The sequence below is a fragment of the Anomaloglossus baeobatrachus genome, chromosome 6 (genome assembly GCF_048569485.1).
Source record: "Anomaloglossus baeobatrachus isolate aAnoBae1 chromosome 6, aAnoBae1.hap1, whole genome shotgun sequence".
Classification (NCBI taxonomy): domain Eukaryota; kingdom Metazoa; phylum Chordata; class Amphibia; order Anura; family Aromobatidae; genus Anomaloglossus; species Anomaloglossus baeobatrachus.
In genome coordinates, this window is record NC_134358.1 from 576,409,322 (window position 1) to 576,436,154 (window position 26,833).

The 26,833-nt window shown below is 58.2% G+C and overlaps 2 protein-coding genes across 2 annotated transcripts in view; one reads left to right on the top strand and one right to left on the bottom strand.

Moving 5' to 3' along the window:
• Positions 1-619, bottom strand: part of SNAP47 (synaptosome associated protein 47) — a 49,269-nt gene extending 48,650 nt beyond the window's left edge. Inside the window, 1 exon segment of the mRNA XM_075315893.1 lies at positions 560-619. The gene's annotated coding sequence lies outside the window, so the exon portion shown is untranslated.
• JMJD4 (jumonji domain containing 4) lies at positions 488-25,385 on the top strand. Its single transcript, XM_075315894.1, has 6 exons — positions 488-4,351; positions 19,777-19,942; positions 20,301-20,426; positions 23,508-23,751; positions 24,062-24,208; positions 24,851-25,385. The coding sequence occupies exons 1-6, from the start codon at positions 4,168-4,170 to the stop codon at positions 25,136-25,138; spliced, it is 1,155 nt and encodes a 384-aa protein (XP_075172009.1). The 5' UTR covers positions 488-4,167; the 3' UTR covers positions 25,139-25,385.
• Positions 25,386-26,833: the final 1,448 nt, after the last annotated feature.

A 26,833-nucleotide genomic window follows, 5' to 3' on the forward strand; every position in this document is an offset into this window, starting at 1 on the left:
CGCACACACAGAGAACCACGGCAGCCAATAGCCACCACGTGCACAGCGGGTGAAAGGGCACACCAGACTAAATATCCAATCAAAAAGAAGGGCTTATCATGCAAGTAATCTGATTGGTTGTTAGGGGAGTGATTTCCACGCCATCCAATCAGATTGTAGCTTTCATTTTCCAATGCAAATTAGAATAAAAACACTGATTGGTTTGGGTGTTGAGTGCTGCTAAATACAAGGAGCCAATCAGATTCTCCAGAGATGACACAAATTATCTGATTGGCTCTAGGTAACAGTTACAAGAAGGAGGAGCAGTTGCCTTAGCAACAACCAATCAAATTCCTGCTTGCATCTTCCAGTGCAGACATGATAGGTTGCCATGTTACATATTACAGGAGTTGCCCTTAGCAACCAATCAGGGCACGCCCATTAGAAATAGCCTCTTCCTGATGTGACCAGTGATGCACAACGTACGTGCACCTCAGCGGCCGCAGGAGAACCACAACTCCCAGCATGCCCGCCGCCCCCTACACACGGGCAGTCACAACACACAGCGCACGTCAGTTACCGGGACCTGCACGGCGGATGATCCTGGTGACACCGCCTTACGTCATCAGCCGCCCCACGTGACTATTCTGTGCAGCCGGGAATAACGACCGAGCGGAAACTGCAGCTAGGCCGGAACTGTGAGACGGGAGAGCGGCCGTCGGGTGACTAGAGGGGCCCCGAGAAACGGGCGAAAAAGCAGCCAGGGGCCCCAATAATACTGACAGGAACCAGTAATTATACAGCCGAGGGGCCCCGAGAGGAGGAACGGGCGAAAAAGCAGCCAGGGGCCCCAATAATACTGACAGGGGCCAGTAATAGTACAGCCGAGGGGCCCCGAGAGGAGGAACGGGCAAGAAAGCAGCCAGGGGCCCCAATAATACTGACAGGAACCAGTAATTATACAGCCGAGGGGCCCCGAGAGGAGGAACGGGCGAAAAAGTAGCCAGGGGCCCCAATAATACTGACAGGGACCAGTAATTATACAGCCGAGGGGCCCCGAGAGGAGGAACGGGCAAGAAAGCAGCCAGGGGCCCCAATAATACTGACAGGGACCAGTAATTATACAGCCGAGGGGCCCCGAGAGGAGGAACGGGCAAGAAAGCAGCGAGGGGCCCCAATAATACTGACAGGGACCAGTAATTATACAGCAGAGGGGCCCCGAGAGGAAGAACGGGCAAGAAAGCAGCCAGGGGCCCCAATAATACTGACAGGGACCAGTAATTATACAGCAGAGGGGCCCCGAGAGGAAGAACGGGCAAGAAAGCAGCCAGGGGCCCCAATAATACTGACAGGGACCAGTAATTATACAGCCGAGGGGCCCCGAGAGGAGGAACGGGCGAAAAAGCAGCCAGGGGCCCCAATAATACTGACAGGGGCCAGTAATTATACAGCCGAGGGGCCCCGAGAGGAGGAACGGGCAAGAAAGCAGCCAGGGGCCCCAATAATACTGACAGGGACCAGTAATAGTACAGCAGAGGGGCCCCGAGAGGAAGAACGGGCGAAAAAGCAGCCAGGGGCCCCAATAATACTGACAGGAACCAGTAATTATACAGCCGAGGGGCCCCAAGAGGAGGAACGGGCGAAAAAGCAGCCAGGGGCCCCAATAATACTGACAGGGGCCAGTAATAGTACAGCAGAGGGGCCCCGAGAGGAGGAACGGGCGAAAAAGCAGCCAGGGGCCCTAATAATACTGACAGGGACCAGTAATTATACAGCCGAGGGGCCCCGAGAGGAGGAACGGGCAAGAAAGCAGCCAGGGGCCCCAATAATACTGACAGGGACCAGTAATTATACAGCCGAGGGGCCCCGAGAGGAGGAACGGGCGAAAAAGCAGCCAGGGGCCCTAATAATACTGACAGGGACCAGTAATTATACAGCAGAGGGGCCCCGAGAGGAGGAACGGGCAAGAAAGCAGCCAGGGGCCCCAATAATACTGACAGGGACCAGTAATTATACAGCAGAGGGGCCCCGAGAGGAGGAACGGGCAAGAAAGCAGCCAGGGGCCCCAATAATACTGACAGGGACCAGTAATTATACAGCCGAGGGGCCCCGAGAGGAGGAACGGGCGAAAAAGCAGCCAGGGGCCCCAATAATACTGACAGGGACCAGTAATTATACAGCAGAGGGGCCCCGAGAGGAGGAACGGGCGAAAAAGCAGCCAGGGGCCCCAATAATACTGACAGGGACCAGTAATTATACAGCAGAGGGGCCCCGAGAGGAGGAACGGGCAAGAAAGCAGCCAGGGGCCCCAATAATACTGACAGGGACCAGTAATTATACAGCAGAGGGGCCCCGAGAGGAGGAACGGGCAAGAAAGCAGCCAGGGGCCCCAATAATACTGACAGGGGCCAGTAATAGTACAGCCGAGGGGCCCCGAGAGGAGGAACGGGCGAAAAAGCAGCCAGGGGCCCCAATAATACTGACAGGGGCCAGTAATAGTACAGCAGAGGGGCCCCGAGAGGAGGAACGGGCAAGAAAGCAGCCAGGGGCCCCAATAATACTGACGGGCCAGTAATAGTACAGCAGAGGGGCCCCGAGAGGAGGAACGGGCGAAAAAGCAGCCAGGGGCCCTAATTATACGAGTGGGGGCCAGTAATAGTACAGCAGAGGGGCCCCGAGAGGAGGAACGGGCAAGAAAGCAGCCAGGGGCCCTAATTATACGAGTAGGGGCCAGTAATAGTACAGCCGAGGGGCCCCGAGATGAGGAACGAGCGAAAAAGTAGCCAGGGGCCCTAATTATACGAGGAGGGGCACCTGATAATAGAACAGAGGGGCCCCTGATAATATACCAGGAGGGGCCCCTGATAATATACCAGGAGGGGCCCCTGATAATACTGACAGGGGCCAGTAATAGTACAGCACAGGGGCCCCAAGAGGAGGAACGGGCAAGAAAGCAGCCAGGAGCCCCAATAATACTACAGCAGGGGGGGGCCCCAAGAGGAGGAACGGGCAAAAAAGCAGCCAGGGGCCCCAATAATACTGACGGGCCAGTAATAGTACAGCAGAGGGGCCCCGAGAGGAGAAACGGGTGAAAAAGCAGCCAGGGGCCCCAATAATACTGACAGGGGCCAGTAATTATACAGCAGAGGGGCCCCGAGAGGAGGAACGGGCAAGAAAGCAGCCAGGGGCCCCAATAATACTGACAGGGGCCAGTAATAGTAGAGCAGAGGGGCCCCGAGAGGAGGAACGGGCAAGAAAGCAGCCAGGGGCCCTAATTATACAAGGAGGGGCCCCTGATAATAGAACAGAGGGGCCCCTGATAAAATAACAGGAGGCCCCTGATAATATACCAGGAGGGGCACCTGATAATATACCAGGAGGGGCCCCTGATAATATACCAGGAGGGGCCCCTGATAATATACCAGGAGGGGCCCCTGATATAACAGGAGGGTCCCTGATAAAATAACAGGAAGGGCCAATGATAATATACCAGGAGGGGCCCCTGATAATATAATAGGAGGGGGCCCTGATATAAATAAGAGGGGCCCCTGATAATAGAACAGAGGGGCCCCTGATAATATACAAGGAGGGGCCCCTGATAATCCAGGAGGGCCCCTGATAAAATAACAGGAAGGGCCAATGATATACCAGGAGGGGCCCCTGATAATATAATAGGAGGGGCCCCTGATATAATAGGAGGGGCCCCTGATAATATTCCAGGAGGGGCCCCTGATAATATTCCAGAAGGGGCCCCTGATAAAATACCAGGAGGGGCCCCTGATAAAATACCAGGAGGGGCCCCTGATAAAATACCAGGAGGGGCCCCTGATAAAATACCAGGAGGGGTCCCTGATAATATACCAGGAGGGGCACCTGATAAAATACCAGGAGGGGCCCCTGATAAAATACCAGGAGGGGTCCCTGATAATATACCAGGAGGGGCACCTGATAAAATAACAGGAGGGGCCCCTGATAATATACCAGGAGGGGCCCCTGATAATATACCAGGAAGGGCCCCTGATAATATACCAGCAGGGGCCCCTGTTAATATACCAGGAGGGGCCCCTGATAATATACCAGGAGGGGCACCTGATAATATACCAGGAGGGGCCCCTGATAAAATAACAGGAGGGGCCCCTTTTAATATACCAGGAGGGGCCCCTGATAATAGAACACCACTCACCGGCCATGAGCCGCATTGACCGCGTAGAAGACCCAGATACGTTCAGCTACGATGATTTCTTCCATAAGTACATGGCCGCCAACGCTCCGTGCCTCTTTTCTGACGAGTTCTCACAAACGTGGAACAGCCGCCGCTCCTGGGTCACCGCCGATAACAAACCCAACTGGGCTCACCTCCTGCGGGTGTTTGGTATGTTCGGTGGGGCTCACCTCCTGCGGGTGTTTGGTATGTTCGGTGGGGCTCACCTCCTGCGGGTGTTTGGTATGTTTGGTGGGGCTTACCTCCTGCGGGTGTTTGGTATGTTTGGTGGGGCTTACCTCCTGCGGGTGTTTGGTATGTTCGGTGGGGCTCACCTCCTGCGGGTGTTTGGTATGTTTGGTGGGGCTCACCTCCTGCGGGTGTTTGGTATGTTCGGTGGGGCTCACCTCCTGCGGGTGTTTGGTATGTTCGGTGGGGCTCACCTGCTGCGGGTGTTTGGTATGTTCGATGGGGCTCACCTCCTGCGAGTGTTTGGTGCGTTTGGTGGGGATCACCTCCTGCGGGTGTTTGATGTGTTCGGTGGGGCTCACCTCCTGCGAGTGTTTGGTGCGTTTGGTGGGGCTCACGTGGTGCGGGTGTTTGGTGTGTTCGGTGGGGCTCACCTCCTGCGGGTGTTTGGTGTGTTCGGTGGGGCTCACCTCCTGTGGGTGTTTGGTATGTTCGGTGGGGCTCACCTCCTGCGGGTGTTTGGTATGTTCGGTGGGGCTCACCTCCTGAGGGTGTTTGGTGTATTCGGTGGGGCTCACCTCCTGCGGGTGTTTGGTATGTTCGGTGGGGCTTACCTCCTGCGGGTGTTTGGTATGTTCGGTGGGGCTCACCTCCTGCGGGTGTTTGGTGTGTTCGGTGGGGCTCACCTCCTGCGGGTGTTTGGTGTGTTCGGTGGGGCTCACCTCCTGCGGGTGTTTGGTGTGTTCGGTGGGGCTCACCTCCTGCGGGTGTTTGGTGTGTTCGGTGGGGCTCACCTCCTGCGGGTGTTTGGTGTGTTCGGTGGGGCTCACCTCCTGCGGGTGTTTGGTATGTTCGGTGGGGCTTACCTCCTGCGGGTGTTTGGTATGTTCGGTGGGGCTCACCTTTTGCGGGTGTTTGGTGTGTTCGGTGGGGCTCACCTCCTGCGGGTGTTTGGTGTGTTCGGTGGGGCTCAACTCCTGCGGGTGTTTGGTATGTTCGGTGGGGCTCACCTCCTGCGGGTGTTTGGTATGTTTGGTGGGGCTTACCTCCTGCGGGTGTTTGGTATGTTTGGTGGGGCTTACCTCCTGCGGGTGTTTGGTATGTTCGGTGGGGCTCACCTCCTGCGGGTGTTTGGTATGTTTGGTGGGGCTCACCTCCTGCGGGTGTTTGGTATGTTCGGTGGGGCTCACCTCCTGCGGGTGTTTGGTATGTTCGGTGGGGCTCACCTGCTGCGGGTGTTTGGTATGTTCGATGGGGCTCACCTCCTGCGAGTGTTTGGTGCGTTTGGTGGGGATCACCTCCTGCGGGTGTTTGATGTGTTCGGTGGGGCTCACCTCCTGCGAGTGTTTGGTGCGTTTGGTGGGGCTCACGTGGTGCGGGTGTTTGGTGTGTTCGGTGGGGCTCACCTCCTGCGGGTGTTTGGTGTGTTCGGTGGGGCTCACCTCCTGTGGGTGTTTGGTATGTTCGGTGGGGCTCACCTCCTGCGGGTGTTTGGTATGTTCGGTGGGGCTCACCTCCTGCGGGTGTTTGGTGTATTCGGTGGGGCTCACCTCCTGCGGGTGTTTGGTATGTTCGGTGGGGCTTACCTCCTGCGGGTGTTTGGTATGTTCGGTGGGGCTCACCTCCTGCGGGTGTTTGGTGTGTTCGGTGGGGCTCACCTCCTGCGGGTGTTTGGTGTGTTCGGTGGGGCTCACCTCCTGCGGGTGTTTGGTGTGTTCGGTGGGGCTCACCTCCTGCGGGTGTTTGGTGTGTTCGGTGGGGCTCACCTCCTGCGGGTGTTTGGTGTGTTCGGTGGGGCTCACCTCCTGCGGGTGTTTGGTATGTTCGGTGGGGCTTACCTCCTGCGGGTGTTTGGTATGTTCGGTGGGGCTCACCTTTTGCGGGTGTTTGGTGTGTTCGGTGGGGCTCACCTCCTGCGGGTGTTTGGTGTGTTCGGTGGGGCTCAACTCCTGCGGGTGTTTGGTGTGTTCGGTGGGGCTCACCTCCTGCGGGTGTTTGGTGTGTTCGGTGGGGCTCACCTCCTGCGGGTGTTTGGTGTGTTCGGTGGGGCTCACCTCCTGCGGGTGTTTGGTATGTTCGGTGGGGCTTACCTCCTGCGGGTGTTTGGTATGTTCGGTGGGGCTCACCTTTTGCGGGTGTTTGGTGTGTTCGGTGGGGCTCACCTCCTGCGGGTGTTTGGTGTGTTCGGTGGGGCTCAACTCCTGCGGGTGTTTGGTGTGTTCGGTGGGGCTCACCTCCTGCGGGTGTTTGGTATGTTCGGTGGGGCTCACCTCCTGCGGATGTTTGGTGTGTTCGGTGGGGCTTACCTCCTGCGGGTGTTTGGTGTGTGTTCGGTGGGGCTCACCTCCTGCGGGTGTTTGGTGTGTTCGGTGGGGATCACCTCCTGCGGGTGTTTAGTATGTTCGGTGGGGCTCACCTCCTGCGGGTGTTTGGTATGTTCGGTGGGGCTCACCTCCTGCGGGTGTTTGGTATGTTCGGTGGGGCTCACCTCCTGCGGGTGTTTGGTGTGTTCGGTGGGGCTCATCTTGTGCTGGTGTTTGGTGTGTTCGGTGGGGCTCACCTCCTGCGGGTGTTTGGTATGTTCGGTGCGGCTCATCTCCTGCGGGTGTTCGGTGGGGCTCACCTCCTGCGGGTGTTTGGTATGTTCGGTGGGGTTCACCTCCTGCGGGTGTTTGGTATGTTCGGTGGGGCTCACCTCCTGCGGGTGTTTGGTATGTTCGGTGGGGCTCACCTCCTACGGGTGTTTGGTGTGTTCGGCGGGGCTCACCTCCTGCGGGTGTTTGGTATGTTCAGTCGGACTCACGTGCTGCGGGTGTTTGGTGTGTTCGGTGGGGCTCACCTCCTGCGGGTGTTTGGTGTGTTCGGTGGGGCTCACCTCCTGCGGGTGTTTGGTGTGTTCGGTGGGGCTCACCTCCTGTGGGTGTTTAGTATGTTCGGTGGGGCTCACCTCCTGCGGGTGTTTGGTATGTTCGGTGGGGCTCACCTCCTGCGGGTGTTTGGTATGTTCGGTGGGGCTCACCTCCTGCGGGTGTTTGGTGTGTTCGGTGGGGCTCACCTCCTGCTGGTGTTTGGTATGTTCAGTCGGACTCACGTGCTGCGGGTGTTTGGTGTGTTCGGTGGGGCTCACCTCCTGCGGGTGTTTGGTGTGTTCGGTGGGGCTCACCTCCTGTGGGTGTTTGGTATGTTCGGTGGGGCTCACGTGCTGCGGGTGTTTGGTATGTTCGGTGGGGCTCACCTTCTGCGGGTGTTTGTTATGTTCGGTGGGGCTCACCTCCTGCGGGTGTTTGGTGTGTTCGGTGCGGCTCATCTCCTGCGGGTGTTTGGTGCGGCTCACCACCTACGGGTGTTTGGTATGTTCGGTGGGGCTCACCTCCTGCGGGTGTTTGGTATGTTCGGTGGGGCTTACCTCCTGCGGGTGTTTGGTATGTTCGGTGGGGCTCACCTCCTGCGGGTGTTTGGTGTGTTCTGTGGGGCTCACCTCCTGCGGGTGTTTGGTGTGTTCGGTGGGGCTCACCTCCTGCGGGTGTTTGGTGTGTTCGGTGGGGCTCACCTCCTGCGGGTGTTTGGTATGTTCGGTGGGGCTAACCTCCTGCGGGTGTTTGGTATGTTCGGTGGGGCTCACCTCTTGCGGGTGTTTGGTGTGTTCGGTGGGGCTCTCCTCCTGCGGGTGTTTGGTGTGTTCGGTGGGGCTTACCTCCTGCGGGTGTTTGGTGTGTTCGGTGGGGCTCACCTCCTGCGGGTGTTTGGTGTGTTTGGTGGGGCTCACCTCCTGCGGGTGTTTGGTGTGTTCGGTGGGGCTCATCTCCTGCGGGTGTTTGGTGTGTTCGGTGGGGCTCACCTCCTGCGGGTGTTTGGTGTGTTCGGTGCGGCTCATCTCCTGCGGGTGTTTGGTGCGGCTCATCTCCTGCGGGTGTTTGGTGCGGCTCACCTCCTGCAGGTGTTTGGTATGTTCGGTGGGGCTCACGTGCTGCGGGTGTTTGGTGTGTTCGGTGGGGCTCATCTCCTGCGGGTGTTTGGTATGTTCGGTGGGCTCACCTCCTGCGGGTGTTTGGTATGTTCGGTGGGGCTCACCTCCTGCGGGTGTTTGGTGTGTTCGGTGGGGCTCATCTCCTGCGGGTGTTTGGTGCGGCTCACCTCCTGCGGGTGTTTGGTATGTTCGGTGGGGCTCACGTGCTGCGGGTGTTTGGTGTGTTCGGTGGGGCTCACCTCCTGCGGGTGTTTGGTGTGTTCGGTGGGGCTCATCTCCTCCGGGTGTTTGGTATGTTCGGTGGGGCTCATCTCCTGCGGGTGTTTGTTGTGTTCGGTGGGGCTCACCTCCTGCGGGTGTTTGGTGTGTTCGGTGGGGCTCATCTCCTGCGGGTGTTTGGTGTGTTCAGTGGGGCTCACCTCCTGCGGGTGTTTGGTGATTTCGGTGGGGCTCACCTCCTGCGGGTGTTTGGTGTGTTCGGTGGGGCTCACCTCCTGTGGGTGTTTGGTGTGTTCGGTGGGGCTCATCTTCTGCGGGTGTTTGGTGTGTTCGGTGGGGCTCACCTCCTGTGGGTGTTTGTGTTCGGTGGGGCTCATCTCCTGCGGGTGTTTGGTGTGTTCGGTGGGGCTTACCTCCTGCGGGTGTTTGGTGTGTTCGGTGGGGCTCACTTCCTGCGGGTGTTTGGTGTGTTCGGTGGGGTTCATCTCCTGCGAGTGTTTGGTATGTTCGGTGGGGCTCACCTCCTGCGGGTGTTTGGTGTGTTCGGTGGGGCTCACCTCCTGTGGGTGTTTGGTGTGTTCGGTGGGGCTCACCTCCTGTGGGTGTTTGGTGTGTTCGGTGAGGCTCACCTCCTGTGGGTGTTTGGTGTGTTCGGTGGGGCTCACCTCCTGCGGGTGTTTGTGTTCGGTGGGGCTCATCTCCTGCGGGTGTTTGGTGTGTTCGGTGGGGCTCATCTCCTGCGGGTGTTTGGTGTGTTCGGTGGGGCTCATCTCCTGCGGGTGTTTGGTGTGTTCGGTGGGGTTCACCTCCTGTGGGTGTTTGGTATGTTCGGTTGGGGCTCATCTCCTGCGGGTGTTTGGTGTGTTCGGTGGGGCTCACCTCCTGCGGGTGTTTGGTATGTTCGGTTGGGGCTCATCTCCTGCGGGTGTTTGGTGTGTTCGGTGGGGCTCACCTCCTGCGGGTGTTTGGTATGTTCGGTGGGGTTCACCTCCTGTGGGTGTTTGGTATGTTCGGTTGGGGCTCATCTCCTGCGGGTGTTTGGTGTGTTCGGTGGGGCTCACCTCCTGTGCGTGTTTGTGTTCGGTGGGTCTCACCTCCTGTGGGTGTTTGTGTTCGGTGGGGCTCATCTCCTGCGGGTGTTTGGTGTGTTCGGTGGGGCTCACCTCCTGCGGGTGTTTGGTGTGTTCGGTGGGGCTCACCTCCTGCGGGTGTTTGGTGTGTTCGGAGGGGCTCACCTCCTGCGGGTGTTTGGTGTGTTCGGTGGGGCTCACCTCCTGTGGGTGTTTGGTGTGTTCGGTGGGTCTCATCTCCTGCAGGTGTTTGGTGTGTTCGGTGGGGCTTACCTCCTGCGGGTGTTTGGTGTGTTCGGTGGGGCTCACCTCCTGCGGGTGTTTGGTGTGTTCTGTGGGGTTCATCTCCTGCGAGTGTTTGGTATGTTCGGTGGGGCTCACCTCCTGCGGGTGTTTGGTGTGTTCGGTGGGGCTCACCTCCTGTGGGTGTTTGGTGTGTTCGGTGGGGCTCACCTCCTGTGGGTGTTTGGTGTGTTCGGTGGGGCTCACCTCCTGTGGGTGTTTGGTGTGTTCGGTGGGGCTCATCTCCTGCGGGTGTTTGGTGTGTTCGGTGGGGCTCATCTCCTGCGGGTGTTTGGTGTGTTCGGTGGGGCTCATCTCCTGTGGGTGTTTGGTGTGTTCGGTGGGGCTCATCTCCTGCGGGTGTTTGGTATGTTCGGTGGGGCTCATCTCCTGCAGGTGTTTGGTATGTTCGGTGGGGCTCACCTCCTGTGGGTGTTTGTGTTCGGTGGGGCTCATCTCCTGCGGGTGTTTGGTGTGTTCGGTGGGGCTCACCTCCTGCGGGTGTTTGGTATGTTCGGTGGGGTTCACCTCCTGTGGGTGTTTGGTATGTTCGGTTGGGGCTCATCTCCTGCGGGTGTTTGGTGTGTTCGGTGGGGCTCACCTCCTGCGGGTGTTTGGTATGTTCGGTTGGGGCTCATCTCCTGCGGGTGTTTGGTGTGTTCGGTGGGGCTCACCTCCTGCGGGTGTTTGGTATGTTCGGTGGGGTTCACCTCCTGTGGGTGTTTGGTATGTTCGGTTGGGGCTCATCTCCTGCGGGTGTTTGGTGTTTTCGGTGGGGCTCACCTCCTGTGTGTGTTTGTGTTCGGTGGGGCTCACCTCTTGTGGGTGTTTGTGTTCGGTGGGGCTCATCTCCTGCGGGTGTTTGGTGTGTTCAGTGGGGCTCATCTCCTGCGGGTGTTTGGTGTGTTCGGTGGGGCTCATCTCCTGCGGGTGTTTGGTGTGTTCTGTGGGGCTCACCTCCTGTGGGTGTTTGTGTTCGGTGGGGCTCACCTCCTGTGGGTGTTTGTGTTCGGTGGGGCTCATCTCCTGCGGTTGTTTGGTGTGTTCGGTGGGGCTCACCTCCTGCGGGTGTTTGGTGTGTTCGGTGGGGCTCACCTCCTGCGGGTGTTTGGTGTGTTCGGTGGGGCTCACCTCCTGCGGGTGTTTGGTGTGTTCGGTTGGGCTCACCTCCTGCGGGTGTTTGGTGTGTTCGGTGGGGCTCACCTCCTGTGGGTGTTTGGTGTGTTCGGTGGGGCTCATCTCCTGCGGGTGTTTGGTGTGTTCGGTGGGGCTCACCTCCTGTGGGTGTTTGTGTTCGGTGGGGCTCATCTCCTACGGGTGTTTGGTGTGTTCGGTGGGGCTTACCTCCTGCGGGTGTTTGGTGTGTTCGGTGGGGCTCACCTCCTGCGGGTGTTTGGTGTGTTCGGTGGGGTTCATCTCCTGCGAGTGTTTGGTATGTTTGGTGGGGCTCACCTCCTGCGGGTGTTTGGTGTGTTCGGTGGGGCTCACCTCCTGTGGGTGTTTGGTGTGTTCGGTGGGGCTCACCTCCTGTGGGTGTTTGGTGTGTTCGGTGGGGCTCACCTCCTGTGGGTGTTTGGTGTGTTCGGTGGGGCTCACCTCCTGCGGGTGTTTGGTATGTTCGGTGGGGTTCACCTCCTGTGGGTGTTTGGTATGTTCGGTTGGGGCTCATCTCCTGCGGGTGTTTGGTGTGTTCGGTGGGGCTTACCTCCTGTGGGTGTTTGGTGTGTTCGGTGGGGCTCATCTTCTGCGGGTGTTTGGTGTGTTCGGTGGGGCTCACCTCCTGCGGGTGTTTGGTGTGTTCGGTGGGGCTCACCTCCTGCGGGTGTTAGGTGTGTTCGGTGGGGCTCACTTCTGCGGGTGTTTGGTGTGTTCGGTGGGGCTCACCTCCTGTGGGTGTTTGGTGTGTTCGGTGGGGCTCATCTCCTGCGGGTGTTTGGTGTGTTCGGTGGGGCTCACCTCCTGTGGGTGTTTGTGTTCGGTGGGGCTCATCTCCTGCGGGTGTTTGGTGTGTTCGGTGGGGCTTACCTCCTGCGGGTGTTTGGTGTGTTCGGTGGGGCTCACTTCCTGCGGGTGTTTGGTGTGTTCGGTGGGGTTCATCTCCTGCGAGTGTTTGGTATGTTCGGTGGGGCTCACCTCCTGCGGGTGTTTGGTGTGTTCGGTGGGGCTCACCTCCTGTGGGTGTTTGGTGTGTTCGGTGGGGCTCACCTCCTGTGGGTGTTTGGTGTGTTCGGTGGGGCTCACCTCCTGTGGGTGTTTGGTGTGTTCGGTGGGGCTCACCTCCTGTGGGTGTTTGGTGTGTTCGGTGGGGCTCACCTCCTGTGGGTGTTTGTGTTCGGTGGGGCTCATCTCCTGCGGGTGTTTGGTGTGTTCGGTGGGGCTCATCTCCTGCGGGTGTTTGGTGTGTTCGGTGGGGCTCATCTCCTGCGGGTGTTTGGTGTGTTCGGTGGGGCTCATCTCCTGCGGGTGTTTGGTATGTTCGGTGGGGCTCATCTCCTGCGGGTGTTTGGTATGTTCGGTGGGGCTCACCTCCTGCGGGTGTTTGGTGTGTTCGGTGGGGCTCACCTCCTGCGGGTGTTTGGTGTGTTCGGTGGGGCTCACCTCCTGCGGGTGTTTGGTGTGTTCGGTGGGGCTCATCTCCTGCGGGTGTTTGGTGTGTTCGGTGGGGCTCACCTCCTGTGGGTGTTTGTGTTCGGTGGGGCTCATCTCCTGCGGGTGTTTGGTGTGTTCGGTGGGGCTTACCTCCTGCGGGTGTTTGGTGTGTTCGGTGGGGCTCACTTCCTGCGGGTGTTTGGTGTGTTCGGTGGGGTTCATCTCCTGCGAGTGTTTGGTATGTTCGGTGGGGCTCACCTCCTGCGGGTGTTTGGTGTGTTCGGTGGGGCTCACCTCCTGTGGGTGTTTGGTGTGTTCGGTGGGGCTCACCTCCTGCGGGTGTTTGGTGTGTTCTGTGGGGTTCATCTCCTGCGAGTGTTTGGTATGTTCGGTGGGGCTCACCTCCTGCGGGTGTTTGGTGTGTTCGGTGGGGCTCACCTCCTGTGGGTGTTTGGTGTGTTCGGTGGGGCTCACCTCCTGTGGGTGTTTGGTGTGTTCGGTGGGGCTCACCTCCTGTGGGTGTTTGGTGTGTTCGGTGGGGCTCATCTCCTGCGGGTGTTTGGTGTGTTCGGTGGGGCTCATCTCCTGCGGGTGTTTGGTGTGTTCGGTGGGGCTCATCTCCTGTGGGTGTTTGGTGTGTTCGGTGGGGCTCATCTCCTGCGGGTGTTTGGTATGTTCGGTGGGGCTCATCTCCTGCGGGTGTTTGGTATGTTCGGTGGGGCTCACCTCCTGCGGGTGTTTGGTATGTTCGGTGGGGTTCACCTCCTGTGGGTGTTTGTGTTCGGTGGGGCTCATCTCCTGCGGGTGTTTGGTGTGTTCGGTGGGGCTCATCTCCTGCGGGTGTTTGGTGTGTTCGGTGGGGCTCACCTCCTGTGGGTGTTTGTGTTCGGTGGGGCTCATCTCCTGCGGGTGTTTGGTGTGTTCGGTGGGGCTCACCTCCTGCGGGTGTTTGGTATGTTCGGTGGGGTTCACCTCCTGTGGGTGTTTGGTATGTTCGGTTGGGGCTCATCTCCTGCGGGTGTTTGGTGTGTTCGGTGGGGCTCACCTCCTGCGGGTGTTTGGTATGTTCGGTTGGGGCTCATCTCCTGCGGGTGTTTGGTGTGTTCGGTGGGGCTCACCTCCTGCGGGTGTTTGGTATGTTCGGTGGGGTTCACCTCCTGTGGGTGTTTGGTATGTTCGGTTGGGGCTCATCTCCTGCGGGTGTTTGGTGTTTTCGGTGGGGCTCACCTCCTGTGTGTGTTTGTGTTCGGTGGGGCTCACCTCTTGTGGGTGTTTGTGTTCGGTGGGGCTCATCTCCTGCGGGTGTTTGGTGTGTTCAGTGGGGCTCATCTCCTGCGGGTGTTTGGTGTGTTCGGTGGGGCTCATCTCCTGCGGGTGTTTGGTGTGTTCTGTGGGGCTCACCTCCTGTGGGTGTTTGTGTTCGGTGGGGCTCACCTCCTGTGGGTGTTTGTGTTCGGTGGGGCTCATCTCCTGCGGTTGTTTGGTGTGTTCGGTCGGTGGGGCTCACCTCCTGCGGGTGTTTGGTGTGTTCGGTGGGGCTCACCTCCTGCGGGTGTTTGGTGTGTTCGGTGGGGCTCACCTCCTGCGGGTGTTTGGTGTGTTCGGTGGGGCTCACCTCCTGTGGGTGTTTGGTGTGTTCGGTGGGGCTCATCTCCTGCGGGTGTTTGGTGTGTTCGGTGGGGCTCACCTCCTGTGGGTGTTTGTGTTCGGTGGGGCTCATCTCCTGCGGGTGTTTGGTGTGTTCGGTGGGGCTTACCTCCTGCGGGTGTTTGGTGTGTTCGGTGGGGCTCACCTCCTGCGGGTGTTTGGTGTGTTCGGTGGGGTTCACCTCCTGTGGGTGTTTGGTATGTTCGGTTGGGGCTCATCTCCTGCGGGTGTTTGGTGTGTTCGGTGGGGCTTACCTCCTGTGGGTGTTTGGTGTGTTCGGTGGGGCTCATCTTCTGCGGGTGTTTGTTGTGTTCGGTGGGGCTCACCTCCTGCGGGTGTTTGGTGTGTTCGGTGGGGCTCACCTCCTGCGGGTGTTTGGTGTGTTCGGTGGGGCTCATCTCCTGCGGGTGTTTGGTGTGTTCGGTGGGGCTCATCTCCTGCGGGTGTTTGGTGTGTTCGGTGGGGCTCACCTCCTGTGGGTGTTTGTGTTCGGTGGGGCTCATCTCCTGCGGGTGTTTGGTGTGTTCGGTGGGGCTCACCTCCTGCGGGTGTTTGGTATGTTCGGTGGGGTTCACCTCCTGTGGGTGTTTGGTATGTTCGGTTGGGGCTCATCTCCTGCGGGTGTTTGGTGTGTTCGGTGGGGCTCACCTCCTGCGGGTGTTTGGTATGTTCGGTTGGGGCTCATCTCCTGCGGGTGTTTGGTGTGTTCGGTGGGGCTCACCTCCTGCGGGTGTTTGGTGTGTTCGGTGGGGCTCACCTCCTGTGGGTGTTTGGTGTGTTCGGTGGGGCTCACCTCCTGCGGGTGTTTGGTATGTTCGGTGGGGTTCACCTCCTGTGGGTGTTTGGTATGTTCGGTTGGGGCTCATCTCCTGCGGGTGTTTGGTGTTTTCGGTGGGGCTCACCTCCTGTGTGTGTTTGTGTTCGGTGGGGCTCACCTCTTGTGGGTGTTTGTGTTCGGTGGGGCTCATCTCCTGCGGGTGTTTGGTGTGTTCAGTGGGGCTCATCTCCTGCGGGTGTTTGGTGTGTTCGGTGGGGCTCATCTCCTGCGGGTGTTTGGTGTGTTCTGTGGGGCTCACCTCCTGTGGGTGTTTGTGTTCGGTGGGGCTCACCTCCTGTGGGTGTTTGTGTTCGGTGGGGCTCATCTCCTGCGGTTGTTTGGTGTGTTCGGTGGGGCTCACCTCCTGCGGGTGTTTGGTGTGTTCGGTGGGGCTCACCTCCTGCGGGTGTTTGGTGTGTTCGGTGGGGCTCACCTCCTGCGGGTGTTTGGTGTGTTCGGTGGGGCTCACCTCCTGTGGGTGTTTGGTGTGTTCGGTGGGGCTCATCTCCTGCGGGTGTTTGGTGTGTTCGGTGGGGCTCACCTCCTGTGGGTGTTTGTGTTCGGTGGGGCTCATCTCCTGCGGGTGTTTGGTGTGTTCGGTGGGGCTCACTTCCTGCGGGTGTTTGGTGTGTTCGGTGGGGTTCATCTCCTGCGAGTGTTTGGTATGTTCGGTGGGGCTCACCTCCTGCGGGTGTTTGGTGTGTTCGGTGGGGCTCACCTCCTGTGGGTGTTTGGTGTGTTCGGTGGGGCTCACCTCCTGTGGGTGTTTGGTGTGTTCGGTGGGGCTCACCTCCTGTGGGTGTTTGGTGTGTTCGGTGGGGCTCATCTCCTGCGGGTGTTTGGTGTGTTCTGTGGGGCTCACCTCCTGTGGGTGTTTGTGTTCGGTGGGGCTCACCTCCTGTGGGTGTTTGTGTTCGGTGGGGCTCATCTCCTGCGGTTGTTTGGTGTGTTCGGTGGGGCTCACCTCCTGCGGGTGTTTGGTGTGTTCGGTGGGGCTCACCTCCTGCGGGTGTTTGGTGTGTTCGGTGGGGCTCACCTCCTGCGGGTGTTTGGTGTGTTCGGTGGGGCTCACCTCCTGTGGGTGTTTGGTGTGTTCGGTGGGGCTCATCTCCTGCGGGTGTTTGGTGTGTTCGGTGGGGCTCACCTCCTGTGGGTGTTTGTGTTCGGTGGGGCTCATCTCCTGCGGGTGTTTGGTGTGTTCGGTGGGGCTTACCTCCTGCGGGTGTTTGGTGTGTTCGGTGGGGCTCACCTCCTGCGGGTGTTTGGTGTGTTCGGTGGGGTTCATCTCCTGCGAGTGTTTGGTATGTTTGGTGGGGCTCACCTCCTGCGGGTGTTTGGTGTGTTCGGTGGGGCTCACCTCCTGTGGGTGTTTGGTGTGTTCGGTGGGGCTCACCTCCTGTGGGTGTTTGGTGTGTTCGGTGGGGCTCACCTCCTGTGGGTGTTTGGTGTGTTCGGTGGGGCTCACCTCCTGCGGGTGTTTGGTATGTTCGGTGGGGTTCACCTCCTGTGGGTGTTTGGTATGTTCGGTTGGGGCTCATCTCCTGCGGGTGTTTGGTGTGTTCGGTGGGGCTTACCTCCTGTGGGTGTTTGGTGTGTTCGGTGGGGCTCATCTTCTGCGGGTGTTTGGTGTGTTCGGTGGGGCTCACCTCCTGCGGGTGTTTGGTGTGTTCGGTGGGGCTCACCTCCTGCGGGTGTTAGGTGTGTTCGGTGGGGCTCACTTCTGCGGGTGTTTGGTGTGTTCGGTGGGGCTCACCTCCTGTGGGTGTTTGGTGTGTTCGGTGGGGCTCATCTCCTGCGGGTGTTTGGTGTGTTCGGTGGGGCTCACCTCCTGTGGGTGTTTGTGTTCGGTGGGGCTCATCTCCTGCGGGTGTTTGGTGTGTTCGGTGGGGCTTACCTCCTGCGGGTGTTTGGTGTGTTCGGTGGGGCTCACTTCCTGCGGGTGTTTGGTGTGTTCGGTGGGGTTCATCTCCTGCGAGTGTTTGGTATGTTCGGTGGGGCTCACCTCCTGCGGGTGTTTGGTGTGTTCGGTGGGGCTCACCTCCTGTGGGTGTTTGGTGTGTTCGGTGGGGCTCACCTCCTGTGGGTGTTTGGTGTGTTCGGTGGGGCTCACCTCCTGTGGGTGTTTGGTGTGTTCGGTGGGGCTCACCTCCTGTGGGTGTTTGGTGTGTTCGGTGGGGCTCACCTCCTGTGGGTGTTTGTGTTCGGTGGGGCTCATCTCCTGCGGGTGTTTGGTGTGTTCGGTGGGGCTCATCTCCTGCGGGTGTTTGGTGTGTTCGGTGGGGCTCATCTCCTGCGGGTGTTTGGTGTGTTCGGTGGGGCTCATCTCCTGCGGGTGTTTGGTATGTTCGGTGGGGCTCATCTCCTGCGGGTGTTTGGTATGTTCGGTGGGGCTCACCTCCTGCGGGTGTTTGGTGTGTTCGGTGGGGCTCACCTCCTGTGGGTGTTTGGTGTGTTCGGTGGGGCTCACCTCCTGTGGGTGTTTGGTGTGTTCGGTGGGGCTCACCTCCTGTGGGTGTTTGGTGTGTTCGGTGGGGCTCACCTCCTGTGGGTGTTTGTGTTCGGTGGGGCTCATCTCCTGCGGGTGTTTGGTGTGTTCGGTGGGGCTCATCTCCTGCGGGTGTTTGGTGTGTTCGGTGGGGCTCATCTCCTGCGGGTGTTTGGTGTGTTCGGTGGGGCTCATCTCCTGCGGGTGTTTGGTATGTTCGGTGGGGCTCACCTCCTGCGGGTGTTTGGTATGTTTGGTGGCGTTCACCTCCTGTGGGTGTTTGTGTTCGGTGGGGCTCATCTCCTGCAGGTGTTTGGTGTGTTCGGTGGGGCTCATCTCCTGCGGGTGTTTGGTGTGTTCGGTGGGTCTCACCTCCTGTGGGTGTTTGTGTTCGGTGGGGCTCATCTCCTGCGGGTGTTTGGTGTGTTCGGTGGGGCTCACCTCCTGCGGGTGTTTGGTATGTTCGGTGGGGTTCACCTCCTGTGGGTGTTTGGTATGTTCGGTTGGGGTTCACCTCCTGTGGGTGTTTGGTATGTTCGGTTGGGGCTCATCTCCTGCGGGTGTTTGGTGTGTTCGGTGGGGCTCACCTCCTGTGCGTGTTTGTGTTCGGTGGGGCTCACCTCCTGTGGGTGTTTGTGTTCGGTGGGGCTCATCTCCTGCGGGTGTTTGGTGTGTTCGGTGGGGCTCACCTCTTGCGGGTGTTTGGTGTGTTCGGTGGGGCTCACCTCCTGCGGGTGTTTGGTGTGTTCGGTGGGGCTCACCTCCTGTGGGTGTTTGGTGTGTTCGGTGGGTCTCATCTCCTGCGGGTGTTTGGTGTGTTCGGTGGGGCTTACCTCCTGCGGGTGTTTGGTGTGTTCGGTGGGGCTCACCTCCTGCGGGTGTTTGGTGTGTTCGGTGGGGTTCATCTCCTGCGAGTGTTTGGTATGTTCGGTGGGGCTCACCTCCTGCGGGTGTTTGGTGTGTTCGGTGGGGCTTACCTCCTGTGGGTGTTTGGTGTGTTCGGTGGGGCTCACCTCCTGTGGGTGTTTGGTGTGTTCGGTGGGGCTCACCTCCTGTGGGTGTTTGGTGTGTTCGGTGGGGCTCATCTCCTGCGGGTGTTTGGTGTGTTCGGTGGGGCTCATCTCCTGCGGGTGTTTGGTGTGTTCGGTGGGGCTCACCTCCTGTGGGTGTTTGTGTTCGGTGGGGCTCATCTCCTGTGGGTGTTTGATGTGTTCGGTGGGGCTCATCTCCTGCGGGTGTTTGGTATGTTCGGTGGGGCTCACCTCCTGCGGGTGTTTGGTATGTTCGGTGGGGTTCACCTCCTGTGGGTGTTTGGTGTGTTCGGTGGGGCTCACCTCCTGTGGGTGTTTGGTGTGTTCGGTGGGGCTCACCTCCTGTGGGTGTTTGGTGTGTTCGGTGGGGCTCACCTCCTGTGGGTGTTTGGTGTGTTCGGTGGGGCTCACCTCCTGTGGGTGTTTGTGTTCGGTGGGGCTCATCTCCTGCGGGTGTTTGGTGTGTTCGGTGGGGCTCATCTCCTGCGGGTGTTTGGTGTGTTCGGTGGGGCTCATCTCCTGCGGGTGTTTGGTGTGTTCGGTGGGGCTCATCTCCTGCGGGTGTTTGGTATGTTCGGTGGGGCTCATCTCCTGTGGGTGTTTGGTATGTTCGGTGGGGCTCATCTCCTGCGGGTGTTTGGTATGTTCGGTGGGGCTCACCTCCTGCGGGTGTTTCTTATGTTCGGTGGGGTTCACCTCCTGTGGGTGTTTGTGTTCGGTGGGGCTCATCTCCTGCGGGTGTTTGGTGTGTTCGGTGGGGCTCATCTCCTGTGGGTGTTTGTGTTCGGTGGGGCTCACCTGTTGCGGTTGTTTGGTGTGTTCGGTGGGGCTCATCTCCTGCGTTTGTTTGGTGTGTTCGGTGGGGCTCACCTCCTGCGGGTGTTTGGTATGTTCGGTTGGGGCTCATCTCCTGCGGGTGTTTGGTATGTTCGGTTGGGGTTCACCTCCTGTGGGTGTTTGTGTTCGGTGGGGCTCATCTCCTGCGGGTGTTTGGTGGGGCTCACCTCCTGCGGGTGTTTGGTACAGTTGGTGGGCTCAGCCGCCCATAGACAGCGCATGATTATCGGACTGCCACTAGGCAGCGTGGTGACAGGTTCTGGCCACAGTGACACTGCGCCGCTCTGGTTGCGCTCAGATGTCTCCCCCATAGGTCCTGATGGAGCCTGTGTGCGGGGATTGCTGCATCTTTCCCAGTTTTTACCAGCGCCATTCCTGCCACCCGGTAATCATCTCCCGGGGAGCGCCTCGCGCTAGTCACATGATCACATTGCAATGAATCCTCCGTTTCTTTATATTTCAGGAGATGCCGTTGTTCCGGTGGCAAATTGTGATGTGAAGGAATACAACTCCAATCCTAAGGAGCTCCTGCCCCTCCGAGAATACGTCACCTATTGGAGAGAATATGCAGAGAACGGCTACCGCTCCACCAGGGGCTGCCTCTATCTGAAGGACTGGCACATGAGGAGGTACAAGGTGGCGGCACTGCCCACTACAGATAATACAGATGTATCCTCCCTTCCCAGGAGCCGCGCCTGCCCTAGACCTCGCCGGGAGCCGCGCCTGCCCTAGACCTCGCCGGGAGCCGCGCCTGCCCTAGACCTCGCCGGGAGCCGCGCCTGCCCTAGACCTCGCCGGGAGCCGCGCCTGCCCTAGACCTCGCCGGGAGTCGCGCCTGCCCTAGACCTCGCCGGGAGTCGCGCCTGCCCTAGACCTCGCCGGGAGTCGCGCCTGCCCTAGACCTCGCCGGCAGCCGCGCCTGCACATTTGTGGTGTCCCCCTGTTTTCTGTAGTTACGTCTGTGACCCCCGTTTCTCCCCTCCGCAGGGCGTTCCCGGATGAAGACGTGTATGAGACTCCAGTTTACTTCTCCTCTGATTGGCTGAATGAATACTGGGACGCCATCGGCGTGGACGATTACCGCTTTGTGTACATGGGCCCCGCCGGCTCCTGGTAGGTACGGCTGCGGTGTGTAGTGCCCCTCAATGACCTGACACTTCTCAGAGATTTTTCACATGTAGATTCAGGGGTGTAAATAATTATTCTGTTTTATTAATGACAGGAAAGCGGCTGTAATCTTCTCATTATAATATTCAATCACCTCATTATAATATTGTAATCTCCTAATACTCCATCGCCTCATTATAATCTGGTTTGCAAAAAAGGCTGTGGGAAAAAGAGGCGCAAATAGGGTCTTACCCGATATAACAATGTGAGGTGAATGTAAAAAGGAACACTCACCTGGTGTGGTTGTGACAGTCACAACCCCTTTGTCAGCATGAAAGTGACGTGGAAGGCAGCAGTCCCGCAAAATGGAGTAAATTCAGGCAGCAGGAGAAAAGCAGGTTTAAATACCGCGCCAAACCACAGGAATGCAGATGAAATTAATAGATCTCTTTTCTTTATTTACACAGGTCTACGCGTTTCAAGGACATATCCGTCCTCTTCCTCAGGACAAATGCAGAGAATACTACTATACTATAGTATTCTCTGCATTTGTCCTGAGGAAGAGGATGGATATGTCCTTGAAACGCGTAGACCTGTGTAAATAAAGAAAAGAGATCTATTAATTTCATCTGCATTCCTGTGGTTTGGCGCGGTATTTAAACCTGCTTTTCTCCTGCTGCCTGAATATAATCTGGTTTGGGTTCTCTATGTTCCAGGGTCGGTGACGTTTGCTCAGCGCTGCCGTTGTATTTGTATTTTTTGCTCTTTCGCTCCTCATTTTCCATCGTTCTTGTATCTGGACTGTAAGGTGCTCATGTGGCAGCAGAATATCGGGCCGGTGCTCCTTCACTTTGGCCACTTCCTGACCTTGCCTCCTCCTGACCTCGCCCTCTCGCTTCCTCCTGACCTCGCCCTCTCGCCTCCTCCTGACCTCGCCCTCGCCTCCTCCTGACCTCGCCTCCTCCTGACCTCGCCTTTGCCTCCTCCTGACCTCGCCTTCTCCTGACCTCACCCTCGCCTCCTCATGACCTCGCCCTCGCTTCCTCCTGACCTCGGCCTCGCCTCCTTCTGACCTCGCCCTCGCCTCCTTCTGACCTCGCCCTCGCCTCCTCCTGACCTCGCCCTCGCCTCCTCCTGACCTCGCCCTCGCCTCCTCCTGACCTCGCCCTCGCCTCCTCCTGACCTCGCCCTCGCCTCCTCCTGACCTCGCCCTCGCCTCCTCCTGACCTCGCCCTCGCCTCCTCCTGACCTCGCCCTCGCCTCCTCCTGACCTCGCCCTCGCCTCCTCCTGACCTCGTCCTCGCCTCCTCCTGCCCTTGCCTCCTCCTGACCTCGCCCTTGCCTCCTTCCAACCTCGCCCTCGCCTCCTGACGTCGCCCTCGCCTAGTCCTGACGTCGCCCTCGCCTAGTCCTGACCTCGCTCTCGCCTGCTCCTCACCTCGCTCTCGCCTCCTTCTGACCTCTCCCTCGCCTCCTTCTGACCTCGCCTCCTTCTGACCTTGCCTTCGCCTCCTTCTGACCTCGCCCTCGCCTCCTTCTGACCTCATCCTCGCCTCTTCCTGCCCTTGCCTCCTCTTGACCTCGCCTCCTCCTGACCTCGCCCTCGCCTCCTCCTGCCCTTGCCTCCTCCTAACCTCGCCCTTGCCTCCTCCTGACCTCGCCTTCTGCTGACCTCGCCTTTGCCTCCTCCTGACCTCGCCTTCTCCTGACCTCGCCCTCGCCTCCTCCTGACCTCGCCCTCGCTTCCTCCTGACCTCGGCCTCACCTCCTCCTGACCTCGCTCTCGCCTCCTTTTGACCTCGCCCTCGCCTCCTTTTGACCTCACCCTCGCCTCCTCCTGACCTCGCCCTCGCCTCCTCCTGCCCTTGCCTCCTCCTGACCTCGCCCTCGCCTCCTCCTGACCTCGTCCTCGCCTCCTCCTGACCTCGCTCTCGCCTCCTTCTGACCTCGTCCTCGCCTCCTCCTGCCCTTGCCTCCTCCTGACCTCGCCCTCGCCTCCTCCTGACCTCGCCCTCACCTCCTCCTGACCTCGCTCTCGCCTGCTCCTCACCTCGCTCTCGCCTCCTTCTGACCTCGCCTCCTTCTGACCTTGCCTTCGCTTCCTCCTGACCTCGTCCTCGCCTCCTCCTGCCCTTGCCTCCTCTTGACCTCGCCTCCTCCTGACCTCACCCTCGCCTCCTCCTGACCTCACCCTCGCCTCCTCCTGCCCTTGCCTCCTCCTAACCTCGCCCTTGCCTCCTCCTGACCTCGCCTTCTCCTGACCTCACCCTCACCTTCTCCTGACCTCACCCTCGCCTCATCCTGCCCTTGCCTCCTCCTAACCTCACCCTTGCCTCCTCCTGACCTCGCCTTCTCCTGACCTCGCCCTCGCCTCCTCCTGACCTCGTCCTCGCCTTCTCCTGCCCTCGCCTCCTCCTGACCTCGCCCTCGCCTCCTCCTGACCTCGCCCTCGCCTTCTCCTGACCTCACCCTCGCCTTCTCCTGACCTCACCCTCGCCTCATCCTGCCCTTGCCTCCTCCTAACCTCGCCCTTGCCTCCTCCTGACCTCGCCTTCTCCTGACCTCGCCCTTGCCTCCTCCTGACCTCGTCGTCGCCTCCTCCTGCCCTCGCCTCCTCCTGACCTCGCCTCCTCCTGACCTGGCCCTCGCCTCCTCCTGACCTGGCCCTCGCCTCCTCCTGACCTGGCCCTCGCCTCCTCCTAACCTGGCCCTCGCCTCCTCCTGACCTGGCACTCGCCTCCTCCTGACCTGGCACTCGCCTCCTCCTGACCTCGCCTCCTCCTGACCTCGCCTCCTCCTGACCTCGCCCCCTTCTGACCTATTTCTCCCCTTCTCATCAGCACTCTCCGGTCTTGATGGTTGATACAATGTATCGGTTCAGGGAAAATCTGCCGTTCTGGATTCTGGACTTAATTGACAGAGCATTACATACTTCTACGCTAATCCACGGACACAATCCCTCAGCTGTGTGAACAGGACTCAGTGGAGACTTTCCAATCACTGACCCTGGACCCGCGTCTCTGCATTCGGTTGCTTCCCCCTCCTCTGCATTGTAGTAATCTGTGTCCTGTAATGTCGTGTTGACAGGACTCCGTTCCACGCTGACGTCTTCCGCTCCTACAGTTGGTCGGCGAATATCTGTGGTCGTAAGAGGTGGCTGCTTTTCCCGCCCGGCCAGGAGGAACATCTTCGTGATTGCAGCGGGCGCCTTCCATACGATGTGACCGCACCTTCCCTCCAGAACGGCGGCCCCCCACCCCTGCAGGTCATCCAGGAGGCCGGGGAGATCATCTTTGTGCCCAGCGGCTGGCACCATCAGGTGTACAATCTGGTGAGAGGCTGCACCACAACCCCCTCCACCTGTAATAGGCTTATGGGTTTATATCACCTAATGAAAGGTCCACAGCTTCTAATGATGTGGTGTTTGTGTTCCTCACAAGATCTCTGCTTGTCACTGAGGAGGGGATTGTGCTAATGTGTCACATTGTAACAGTTTATGCAGCTGCCAGGAACAGTTACGGGAGGGATTGAGGTGGGAGGACCCTCTGATTTATCAGGTCACAACCCCATAAGATTTAAGATGGTGCATGCGATAAAACCTGGAGACGTTTCTGACATGAATTGTGACCCTGATGTTCCAGGAGGACACCATCTCCATCAACCATAACTGGGTGAACGGGTGTAACGTGTCCGTCATGTGGAGCTTCCTGCAGGTGGAGCTGCATGCTGTGCAGCACGAGATCAGTGAGTGGAAGGAAACGATGGACGACTGGGAGCAGCACTGTCAGGTGACAGCACGTATATTGTCCTACCCCGGCCGACCCCTGTGCCGTAATACTGAGCCCTATTCATCAGTGGTGTTGAGCCCCGTCTCCATTCTCTCTGGTGTTGCCGGGTCCCTTCCCCGCTCTCTGTGTTGCCAGGTTCATTCCCCGCTTTCTCGGTGTTGCCGGGTCCCTTTCCTGTTCCGTCCAGCGGTGCCCAGCCCCATCCCTGTTTCTGCCCCGGACTGGTGCCGGGTCCCTGTTTCCTCCAGCGCTGCTGCGCCCGATCCCCGTTCCCCAGCCTGGTTCCAGGCCCTCCCCCCCTCCGGAATGGTGCCAGGTCCCGTCTCTGTTCCCTCCGGCGGTGCCGAGCCCCGTCCCCGTTTTCCCCCGGCCTGGTGCCAGGTCCCATCCCCGTTCCCTCCGGCGGTGCCTAGCCCCATCCCCGTTCTCCCCCCGGCCTGGTACCAGGTCCCGTCCCTGTTCTTTCCAGTGGTTCTCCCCCCGGCCTGGTGCCAGGTCCCGTCCCTGTTCCCTCCAGTGGTGCCCAGTCCCCGTTCCCTCCGGTGGTGCCCAGCCCCGTCCCCGTTTCCTCCGGCGGTGCCGAGCCCTACGCCTGTATTTTCTTGCTGTGAGAGTCACTTGTGCTTGTGATTTCGTGCACAGGTCGTCCTGAAGTCCTGCACTGGGATTGATTATAAAGAGTTTTTCACCTTTCTGAAGATCATCGCTGAGCGCAGGATTAAGGTCTTACGTGATGGACATGAGAACAGCTTCCTGCAGGGCCCCCACGTGATGGCCCCGGGGCCCCAACATCTACAGTTTGATCTCAGGAAGATTGCAGACACTCTGATTTTATTGATGGACAACCTAGACTTCCGGAATCTGGATACAGAAACATTGCACCCCCGTCCCAAAGACTTACTGACGGAGCTGGAGAAAGTGCTACAATGACCGAAGCCAAGAGGACGAAACTGTGATGAACACCCAGACGTGACCCTGAGACGAAATACTCTGCACAGACTGAACCAGCAGGGGGCAGCAGTGAGTCAATGTCTTGTAACCAGTGCACTAACAGGATAGCAGAATTCTGAATGTAGCTCTGGGGGTGAGTGGAAAAAGTAACACAAGTATTTCCCGAGTATCTTGCTGAGGGGCAGAACGTGTCCCGCTGTATTTCAATAAACAGCTTTATTTAAAATTTCCATTTTTCACAACTTAATGATTTACATTTATTTATTCTACTTATATACTGTTAATTCCAGGACGCTTCAGACATTATTATCACTGTCACCCATTGGGGCTACATTCCCTATCACAATGTCTTTGGAGTGTGGGAGGAAAGCGGAGAACCCGGAGGAAACCCACGCAAACACGGGGAGAACATACTGTGAGGACTCCGTGTCTGGCCACTTGTATGGGGGGTGAACTGCTCTTAATTAGGCCAGACATATCGTTCCTTTGTTCGGTAAATCAAGAAAAGTTAGCGGTTGTTTCATGTCAGACCGACCGGAGCCCTGTTGTCTGTTAAATGTGCATTGCCTCAGCCTTTCTGACTACAAAATTCAGTAATTCAGAGGACAATTATGCAGTCGACCATTGAGAGAGCAGCCATCTCCACCAATTCTGTATGACACCATACCCTGAAAGGAGAACTGAGGGGGCCTTGCTTCTGCCATTCATTCACTCTACGGCACTTCAGCATAGACTCTGTCACTTGTGCCATCTTGTGTTCTTGCTGGGAATGAACGGTGCCTTGTGAAAGTATTCAGCCCCCTTGAATTTTTCAGCCTTTTCCCACATTTCAGGCTTCAAACATAAAGATAAAAGTGTTAATGTTCTGGTGAAGAATCAACAACAAGTGACACAATTGTGAAGGTGAAGGAAATTTTTTGCTTATTTTAAACTTTTTAAAAAAAGAATAAACTGAGAATTGGTGCGTGCAATATTATTCACCCCCTTTACTTTCAGTGCAGAAACTCCCTCCAGAAGGTGATTGAGGATCTCTGAATGATCCAATGTTGTCCTAAATGACTGATGATGATAAATATAAGCCCCTGTGTGTAATCAAGTCTCCGTATAATGCCCCTGCTCTGTGATAGTCTCAGTGTTCTGTGTAAAGCGCATCATGAAGACCAAGGAACACAACAGGCAGGTCCGTGATACTGTTGTGGAGAAGTTTAAAGCCGGATTTGGTTACAAAACGATTTCCACAACTTTACACATCCCAAGAAGCCCTGTGCAAGCGATCATATTGAAATGGAAGGAGCATCATACCACTACAAATCTACCAAGACCCGGCCGTCCATCCAAACTATCATCTCACACAAGGAGAAGACTGATCAGAGATGCAGCCAAGAGGCCCATGATCCTCTGGATGATCTGCAGAGATCTACAGCTGAGGTGGGAGAGTCTGTCCATAGCACAACAATCAGTCTACACTGCACAAATCTGGCCTTTATGGAAGAGTGGCAAGAAGAATGCCATTTCTCAAAGATATCCATAAGAAGTGTTGTTTAAAGTTTACCACAAGCCACCTGGAGACACCAAACATGTAGAGGAAGGGGCTCTGCTCAGAGGAAACCAAAATCACACTATTTGGGAACAATGCCAAACAATATGTAACAGCAACACAGCTCATCACCCTGA